Source organism: Aptenodytes patagonicus, chromosome 12, assembly GCF_965638725.1.
Source record: "Aptenodytes patagonicus chromosome 12, bAptPat1.pri.cur, whole genome shotgun sequence".
Classification (NCBI taxonomy): Eukaryota; Metazoa; Chordata; class Aves; order Sphenisciformes; family Spheniscidae; genus Aptenodytes; species Aptenodytes patagonicus.
In genome coordinates, this window is record NC_134960.1 from 22,514,276 (window position 1) to 22,523,409 (window position 9,134).

A 9,134-nucleotide genomic window follows, 5' to 3' on the forward strand; every position below is an offset into this window, starting at 1 on the left:
CCCTTGAGGGCTCCTGGCAGCCAGCTAAAAGTCCTCAAAGAGAAGCAGGGCGCAGTGGGAGATATCTGTCCTATGCAGGTGGGGCCCCCAGTGCAGGGGTTCCCCCAGTCGTTCAGGACTTGGGGAAAACAGAGATCCACGTGAGGGCAGGGGAAGGAGAGAAGAGGACTGTCACCTGTGCTGGGGCCCCTCTGATGGCTGGAAACTGTCTTTTGTTCAGATGATGTTGCCTTGGGCTATAGAGTTACCCAGCAGGGCCTCACCTTGTGCATCTCTCAGCTACTTAAGCTAACAGCTCTTCTGGCCATCCAATCTGTGTGTGCTCCAGCCCACGCTGCTCCCAGAGCAAAGACTGGCTGTGTGTCCTGGACTTTGGGTCTCCAGCCCCGCAAGTGTCGGGTCAGGGTTTGAAGGGAAGCACCCATAATGGCTGGATTTTGCACTCACGTCCCGGAGAAGCCAGACACCAATGGCTGCTCTGGACATGCAACACGTCCCACTGGATCTCAGGGACAGAGCAATGGTCACTGCCCCAGTATGTAGGGTCAGGCTTGACTGAACCAGGCTTGATCTGCATACATTTTCCATGCCTACTGGGACAGAAATACAGGCATGCAGCTCAGTACATTCACACAGCCAGACAAGACAAAGAAGTGACAATGTTTACAGAGATGGGTGGTCCCTAAGGGGACACGGGAATGGGTAAACTCAAGGCAGATTTCCTTAAATCTGGTCATATGGACCCCCAACAGCACCTGCTGCCAACACAGGTCTGCAGGATGAGATGGGAGAAATGCGCCCCCCCCCCCCCCGCCCCGCCCCGCCCATCCCTATCACTTCTCAGTCTCTTGTTTCTTAAATCCTTTCTCCATGCGCTGGTGAGCCACTCTCTCAGCAGCCCCGCAAAGTCCTGAGTGGTCCATACATGGAGCTGCGTGCTGCGGGTGGACCTAGCAGCTGAAATAATGCGAGTGATTCCCGGGGCCTTGGGCAGAGCAATCCAGGCCCAGCGCTGGTCACTATTTCAGGTCATTGTTGATAACCACACTGTCGTGCATGTCACAGTAAGTTGTCATCTTCTTCCTCTTGCCAAAGGTGGAGAAGCTGTTCTTGTTCTCCCGGCCCAGGAAGAGGGGCCCATCTTTGCTGGAAAGCAGAGTGGGGGTGCCGGGGATGTAGACATTGTGCTGATAATCCAGAGCTGGGATGTGCCCTGGGTACAAGGGGCTGTACTGGGGTGTCCAGATGCTGTTGGTGCCTGCCGAAGCCTTCTGAAACTCTGGAGGAAAGATGAGCGTGAGACTGGCTCAGGGGAGGTTACATCCATAACTCAGTGGGACAGTGACATTCATGTGTCACCATCCTCCCTTCTGGGGCCCGGACACCCCTTCCATGCCACAAAACTCTACCACTGCTAGGAGCAGGGATGTGTCCCCCCTCCCCTGCATCTCCACCAAGCGACAAGAGGGTCTGGTCTTCCCAGCCCCAGTGCCCCAATACTAACCAGAGACAGGGGTCACCAGTGTGCACAGCCTCTCATGCTCCTTCTGGAGGGCTCTGTGGATTTCCCCCACGTCCTCCAGGCTCTGGGAGCTAAAGAGAGGAGACCGGTTCAAAGCTGCATTGGAGATAACCTCCCTGTCCCGACATCCCCCTTCCACCCGCTCCCTCTGTTCCCGCAGTGCCGGATTTGGTACCTCTTCAAGGCAGGTCGCTGCGTGCTTGGAGGCAGCCAGTCCATGTTGGGCTGTTTGGTCTGGAAAACACAGGGAAGGGCAAGGCTGGTTATTGGGACCCTCTGTTAATCAGCCCTGGGACCCTCTGTTAATCAGCCCTGGGACACCCTGTTAATCAACCCAGCCCTGCCAGCACAAGGCTTCAGTAGCCGGGGATGCAGGACTCCATCGCCTCCTTTGTGGAGAAGGAAGCTGCACATTCCCATTTTAGGGAAACTGAGGCAGTGTTGAACCAGCCTGTTCCCTTCTGGACCTTCCCCACCTTCCTGAGACATTGGGGTTGTCTGGGGCTTGCTCTCCATTTCTGGGAGTTTAGTTGCCAAGGTCTGTCCTTCCGGGGAGAGAGAGGGGCTTTTCCTATTTCTGCTAATTTTAAAAAGCCTTTTTTGCAGGTGCCATGGTAACTTAGCCCAGGTCTCAGGCACCAAAGGGTGAGAGGTGCGGAAATTGGCTGCATACCCAATGTCCCAGGGGGGTTGCAAACAACTAGGGGAAAATCCCATTAACATATTAGAGAAGGGAGTCCAGCAGTGCAAGGAGACACGTGGGGAGAAGCCTCTTGGCAGTGAGTCTTGGGCTCTCCTTGGAAGGGCTGTTTTATTAAAAGTCAAATGTAAGTGGATTAGACGCCTCATCACTCTCCATCCTTGTAATCGTGTTTTCAAGAGTCTTTCATCAGAAAAATTAGACATTCCTCATTTCAATACCTAACAAATGTTGACATCAAAATCCCGCCCTGAAGACCCCACTCCCTCCCTGCCAGCACAGCCCAGTGCAGCACAGCAGCCGGGCCTGGGTGCCAGAACCAGGGGCACAAGCAGTCTGGCGGGGCCGGGTCCAGCCCCGGGTGCAGCAGCGGGACACTGTGGACCCCCGCTGGCACAGGGGAAGTGGGGCAGCGGCAATGCTCAGGTTGTCCCAGCGTGAATTGCTCACCCCTAGGAAGCAGATGCCACCCCCACCATCCCATCCCCACAGGGGCACTGGAGCATCTCCGTTGCCTGTAATGGATGCAAAAGGCGGTGGGAAGGGATTTCCTCTTGTCTCAGCCGAGCCTGACACTCCCCCGGTAATTATACCCATCAGGAAGCTCGGTGGAGAGTTTCCCGCTGCCTGATGGCTCCTAATTCCCACACTGATCAAAGGCGCCGGTTATTCTCTGGGAAAAGCTGGTTTCTCCCACAGCAGAGGCTGAGGGAGGGGGCCGGGGGAACCCATAGAGCACCATAAGCAGCGCCAGACATGGCATTACCTGCTTGGATACACGGAGATGCTGGCACAGCTGGGACTGCTTCCCGGGGTCTTTCTCGTTGTTCCGGGGGGGGCTGCAGGGTTTGAGGAACATGAAGTCACTCTGGGCAGACTCAGGACCGAGGCAGACCTTGTAGCAGTAGCCTGGGGGGCCACCCCCGGGTACGTCGAGGCAGGTGGCAGCCGTGGTCCCTGCTGGGGGCTGCACCATCAGGTTGGATGTCTTCAGGCCCTCAGGGGAGGGTCTGGACCCAGGGCAGCAGTGGCAGAGGGGTAGTGAGCAGCCGTCACCTTGGCGGGAGCAGCGCTCGCCACGGCACCGAATGGCTGTGAGGATGAGGATGGCGAGGAGGAAGGTGAAGGAGATGGAGCCCAGGGAGACAAGGAGGTAGAGGGTGAGTGGGGAGGATGAGGAGGCCTCCGGGGGGAGGCTGAACTCGCTGAAGTCAGAAAGAGTCTGAGGCATGGTCTCCACCACCGAAAGCAGGAGGGACACGGTGGCTGAGAGGGCTGGCTGCCCACCATCACGCACTTGCACCACCAGCCGCTGCCGGGTTGCATCCTGCTCCAGAAAGGAGCGGAGGGTGCGCAGCTCGCCTGTGTCTGGTGCCACGCTGAAGAGGGTGAAGTCAGTGGCCTGGAGGAGCTGGTAGGAGAGGCGGGAGTTCAGCCCTGCATCCGCATCCACCGCCGACACTGTGCCCACAAGGTAGCCAGGCCCAGCTGATCGTGGCACCAGCTCGGTGGCCATGGAGCCATTGCGCGGCATGGGGGAAATGATGACTGGGGCGTTGTCGTTCTGGTCCAGCACAAAGATTTGGACGGTAACGTTGGCGCTGAGTGGGGGGAAACCCGCGTCCTGTGCTTGCACATGGATCTGGAAGCTGCGGATCTGCTCATAATCGAGGGAGCGCAGGGCATACATGTGCCCGCTGTCCGAGTTGATAGACACGTAGGTGCCCACAGGCATGCCATGGATGTGCCCGTCGGCAATGGAGTAGGACAGGTAGGCGTTTTGTTGGCAATCGGGGTCCAATGCGCTGACGGAGCAGATGGAGGCACCTGGCGCGTTGTTCTCCATTACATAGACGCTGTAGGAGGGCTGGAGGAAGCGTGGGGCGTTGTCGTTCACATCAGACACCAGGATGGTGAGGATGCTGCGGGTCAGCAGGGCGGGGGAGCCCATGTCCCGTGCTGTGATGCTTACGTTGTACTCAGGCACAACCTCCCGGTCCAGCGCTTGCGTGGTGACCAGTGTGTAGTAGTTGCGGAAGGAGGAGCGGAGTTCGAAGGGTACATCAGGGCTGACCTCGCAGATCACATGCCCATTGTCCCCAGAGTCCCGGTCCAGAACACTGATGACAGCGATGACGGTGCCTGGTGGGGCATCCTCCAGCACAGGTGTGGACACAGAGGTGAGGGTCACCTCTGGCGCATTGTCATTCACGTCGAGGAGGTGCACAAGCACCCGGCAGTGCACGGCCACGGCCGAGGGTCCACGGTCCTTGGCTTGCACGTAGAGCTCATGGAGGTTTGCCCGCTCATAGTCCAGGGGGCCCTTCAGCAGCACCTGCCCACTCCGGGGCTCTATGTGGAAGAGCTCCCGGACGCGTGGTGGTGCGTGCCCACTGAAGGAGTACTCAATCTCCCCATTGGGGCCCTCATCCAAGTCAGTGGCATTGAGCTGGATGACCAGGGTGCCGGCAGGGGCATCCTCAGGAAGGCTCACGCCGTACGAGGACTGGTCAAAGGCAGGCACGTTGTCATTCGCGTCCAGCACCGTGACGAGGATGTGAGCTGTGCCTGAGTGCTCGGGGACACCGCCGTCGAGAGCGGTGAGCAGCACCCGGTGCGTGCGTTGCTGCTCGCGGTCGAGGGCGCGCTCCAGCACCAGCTCTGCAAACTTGCTGGCGTCACTGCGCGTCTGCACCTCGAGTGAAAAGAAGCCGTTGGGGCTGAGCCGGTAGGTGTGCACCGAGTTGGTACCCATGTCAGGATCCTGGGCACTCTCCAGTGGGAAGCGGGCACCGGGCACGGCAGACTCAGCCACCTCCAGCACATACTCTTGCCAGGGGAAGGTGGGCGCGTGGTCATTGATGTCCAGCACCTCCACCTCGACGCGGTAGAGCTCCAGCGGGCTCTCGACGAGGAGCTGCAGGTGGAGCAGGCAGGTCCCCCCAGCCTCACACACCTCCTCCCGATCAATCCGCTCGTTCACGAAGAGGATCCCGTTCTCCAGGTTCACCTCCAGGTGCTGCCTGGCCCCGGCCCGTGACACGATGCGGAACCGCCGCGCCGACAGGGTGGACACGTCCAGCCCCAGGTCCTCGCCCAGGTTGGCCACGAAGGCTCCGTGCTCCAGCTCCTCCGGCACGGCATAGCGTAGCTGCCCACCCGCGGGGCGCGGCGCCGGGGGGCCGGCCAGCAGGAGGAAGAGGAGGGAGCGGAGGAAGAGCTGCCCCTGCCCGGAGCCTGCCCCGGTCCCCATGGCCCCGCAGACCTCCCGGGGACGCGGGGTCCCACCCGCGCCGCCGCGTCCCCCCTCGCCTTTGCTGGCCCCTTGCACTTCCAAAGAGTTTTGAGCTCCCGGGGCGGCGGGGGAGAGCCCTGCCCGGAGCTGGGCGGCCGAGCCGCGGCCACCGGCGGCCGCTTAACCTTTTCCCTGCTGGCCCCGGGGAGGGGATGCAATCCGGGTCCCGGTGCCACACCAGAATCGGTCTACCGGAGCCGGGCGCACCTGGGGAGGGGGCTAGCCCCGGCGAGATCCCGTTAACGGCGGTGGGAGCTCCAGCGAGACCGATCGCTGCCCGGGACACCGGTATTACCCCGCAGATGCTGCGCTCGTCCCCGCGGTAGACTAAGAGGAGCGCGGATCGCGGCGGCTGCCAAATCCCCCGGCCGCGTCCCCCGCCGTGCCGGTCCTAACCTTTACCAGATGGTTAAGCCCCTCCAGACTTGATTACATTTCCCTGCACACCGTTTTCCTTGTAATGCGGAGTTTTTAATTACCGGGGCAGGGGGGATTACAGCCCTGGATAAAGCTGAGCCCATCAGCGCGGAGGCACAGAGAGACACCCCCCCCGCTTCCCTGCCTGCTCCCACCCCCGACACCCCGCCTGCCCACAGCCCCGCGCCCCTAATCCCGGTCCCCCGCCGGGCACCCCTGTGCCAGCCCCCTCGGGCTCTCGGGGCACGATCCTGCCGGAGACCCGCGGACCTGCCGCCCCCCCCCCGGCGGCTCGCCCCGCGGGCACAAACTTTCCGCCCCCCGCAGAAGGCGAGGGGGAGGCGGGCGCGGACCGAGCCTCGGGTCCCCCACCGGCCCCCCGGAGGGCGACAGAAGGAGCCCCCTGCGACCCCCCCCCCCCCCCCCTCCCCGCCCCGGTACCGATCACGGTCCCTCCGCTGGCCGATCCGTTCTCCCCGCAGACCGGTCTCCAGCCGCCGCCGCGCCCGGGCAGCTCCGCCCGTCGCCTCCCACCGGCGCCGTCCCCGGGGGCACTCGGTAACGGGACGGGGCGGCCGCCCCCCCCGCCCCGCGGCTGCTTAGGGCGCGGATAATCCCCTAACGATATAGTTAAGGGCTCGGCGGGGCTCGGAGCGGCTTTAGCCGTGCAGTGATATTTCACCGCCTTTGTCTCTGCCTCCCGGTCCCCGGTGGGAACGGAACCGCCGGCCCCAACCGGCCCCCCCCGCTCCCCACGGGGACCCGCGTGGGAGGCAGGATCCAGGGGCGACCGGGAGACCGGAGGAAGCAGGAGGCGGCGGGGCTGGAGGGGTTTGTCGGGCTGGGGAAAGGGGATTTGGTCCCTGGGAGCACAGCGCGACCCACGCGGGACGTGCCGCGGTCGTGGGGCCGCCGGTTAGGGAGAAGCGCGGGCAAGGGCGGGGTGGCGCCGCGGGGCGAGCAGGTGGAAGGAGCGGCGCGGCTGGGTCACGCGTGGGCTCGGGCCGCTGACGGGTGGAATCGGGACGGCTCCCGGTAAGTGAAGCCCAGGCTGCGTCGGAAGCGCCGATCACGGCCGGCCCGTCCCCCGCACCATCTCCCACGCCAGGGCCACCCCTGGCGTCGTCGTTGTCACACCGCCCCCCCCGCCCCGATCCGTTTCTTTCTCATCCCACAATCCTCCCCCCCCCCCCACCAAAATCCCCGATCTGTCCCCCCCTCCCCGCCCTGCCCGGGGCTCGGACCCCGGAGGTGGGATGGCCGGGGCAGGGCTGCTCCGGGAGCCCCCGAGGGCTGCTCAGGCCAGAGGGAGATTTGGGGGGGGGGGGGGACGACACAGAGATTTTCGGGGGTCTCGTTTCCCTCCCTCCAGTCCTTTCCCGTCTCCGACCAACTGCGTTCCGCAAAACCCTCGGAGCGGCTCTCGCCCTTTTGTTTGATTCAGATTAAAATATTAATTCTCCACACACACACCCCGCCCCACCAAGGTGCAACCTGCTCCCGGCAGGATCCGTGCCCCCCCGGCCCCCTGCCCGGTCCTGCCTGCCCTTTTCCGGCTCTGCTCGGCAGTGCCCCCCCCCCCCCCGCAGCTCTCCATCGCCGCTTCCTTGGGGGGGATCCGTCCATCCCCCCCTTTGCTTCCCTCCCCTAAGAGGGGTCACGGGATAGTCCCATCCTATTCCTTTTCCTCACCTCCCCAAACCTTGGGGTCCCTTCCTGCCCGCCGCCCCAGCCCCCAGGATTTCAGGGAACCAAGGTCAAAAGTGGGGGGCTTGAGAGGGGGCACAGGCTTGTTCCGAGGATCCCTTTTCTGAAAGAAATGGCACAGGCTGGGGGTGGCTGGGGGTGCTGCAGTGGGATGGGGGGTCCAAAAAAGAGCCTTGTTTGGGGGGCATAGCAGAGGAGGGTGAACAGCAGGATGGGGGAGATGGCGTGGGGACAGTCTGGCACCCCAGCTGACACCCCACTTCACGTCCTGTAGATTTTAAGTCCCCTCTTGTGATGCAGGGGAGTGTTCAGCTGCCAGCCCTGTTCTCTCAGGGTAAGGAATCAGGACGCAGCTAGAAGCTTGTTTTTGGAAGATGCTGGAAGGTAGAAGAAGGGGGGGGTGTCTGAGATGTCTTGGCATAGGCAGGCGGGTGGCTGGTTGCCGCAGGTCAGCACTGATGTGCCTTGGCAAGGCCAGCCGGAGAGATCAGGGTGGGATGTAGCAGGAGATGCCGCAGGTTGAGCCGCCTTGGAAAAGCCACACAGAGAGCAAAGGGTTCGGGGACTGTCACCCAGCTGTCTACAGGCACCAAACCTTGCCCAGCCACCACCATCAGTCCGTTTTCCTGCCCGCTGAGCTCTGGGGCAGCAGAAGGGTCTGCAAGAAAAGCTGTCCCTGCCAGACCACACATCCCTTCCCCCAGCTCCCCAAGGCGCCCGTCTGCCCAGCCATGCATGCGGGTTCGTTGCTCCCTTCTTGCTCGAAGCGAGAGCAGTTATAGTTTGCTGTGCCCAAGAGGGGAAACCGTGGTGGGAAGGGGGGGTGTCTCCTGACTGAAGATGAGAGCAGCCCTGGTCTCGCGGCTGGTAAGTCACTCCCGAGCTGCTTGTGCAGGGTCAGGCGCTGGGGGCTCGGTCTTTGAAGCCGCAAAGCTCTGTGCAGCAGGATGCCCTGATCAGTGCTCCTTCCCCTCCGAAGCTTTGGCTCCCTGCCTTCCCTCGGGAGGAAAAACCAGTGCCCTGAAGGGGATGGCGGCCATCTCGGTGTGTTTATCAGGACTGGTGGGGCACTCTGCCTGCCCTTGGGTGCTGGAATGCAAAACATGAAACATGCCCAGTCTCTTTTCAGAGGCGCACAGGAATGGGATGAGAAGCTATGGGCACGAGCTGGAGAAGGGAAATTCTCATTAGGTATTAGGGAAAAGATCTTCACCGTGAGGGTGGTAAAATACTGGCACAAGGACCAGACTGGGGCAGGAACTGCCATCCTTGGAGATCCTCCTGAGCAACCTTATCTACCAGTCCTGCTCTGAGCAAGGATGCACCAGGGACCTCCAGAGGTCCCGGCTGATCAAAACTATTGTGTGATTTGGAAAGCCCCAATCTGTAGCAACCCACCCTGAGCAGAGGTGAAGTGGTCACCAAGGCGAGGGTGCCCTGAGAGCCTTGGTTTCAAGGGAGCGCAGGTCCTGTTGTTTGTCAAGGAGCCATTT

The 9,134-nt window shown here is 62.0% G+C and overlaps 1 protein-coding gene across 1 annotated transcript; it reads right to left on the reverse strand.

Moving 5' to 3' along the window:
• Positions 1–1,019: 1,019 nt before the first annotated feature.
• On the reverse strand, positions 1,020–5,475 carry LOC143166178 (protocadherin-10-like). The gene is made up of 4 exons (XM_076350343.1): positions 2,989–5,475; positions 1,698–1,756; positions 1,505–1,593; positions 1,020–1,279 (listed from the first exon to the last, which is right to left on the reverse strand). The coding sequence occupies exons 1-4, from the start codon at positions 5,473–5,475 to the stop codon at positions 1,020–1,022; spliced, it is 2,895 nt and encodes a 964-aa protein (XP_076206458.1).
• Positions 5,476–9,134: the final 3,659 nt, after the last annotated feature.

What these genes read in the sequence shown, in the direction of transcription:
- LOC143166178 (XM_076350343.1), bottom strand. Translation starts at nt 5,475, where the DNA reads ATGGGGACCGGGGCAGGCTCCGGGCAGGGGCAGCTCTTCCTCCGCTCC. An exon ending in ATCTCCGTGTATCCAAGCAG is followed by an intron (nt 1,757 to 2,988) that starts GTAATGCCATGT and finishes TGTGTTTTCCAG; the next exon opens with ACCAAACAGCCCAACATGGA. An exon ending in CAGCGACCTGCCTTGAAGAG is followed by an intron (nt 1,594 to 1,697) that starts GTACCAAATCCG and finishes TCCTCTCTTTAG; the next exon opens with CTCCCAGAGCCTGGAGGACG.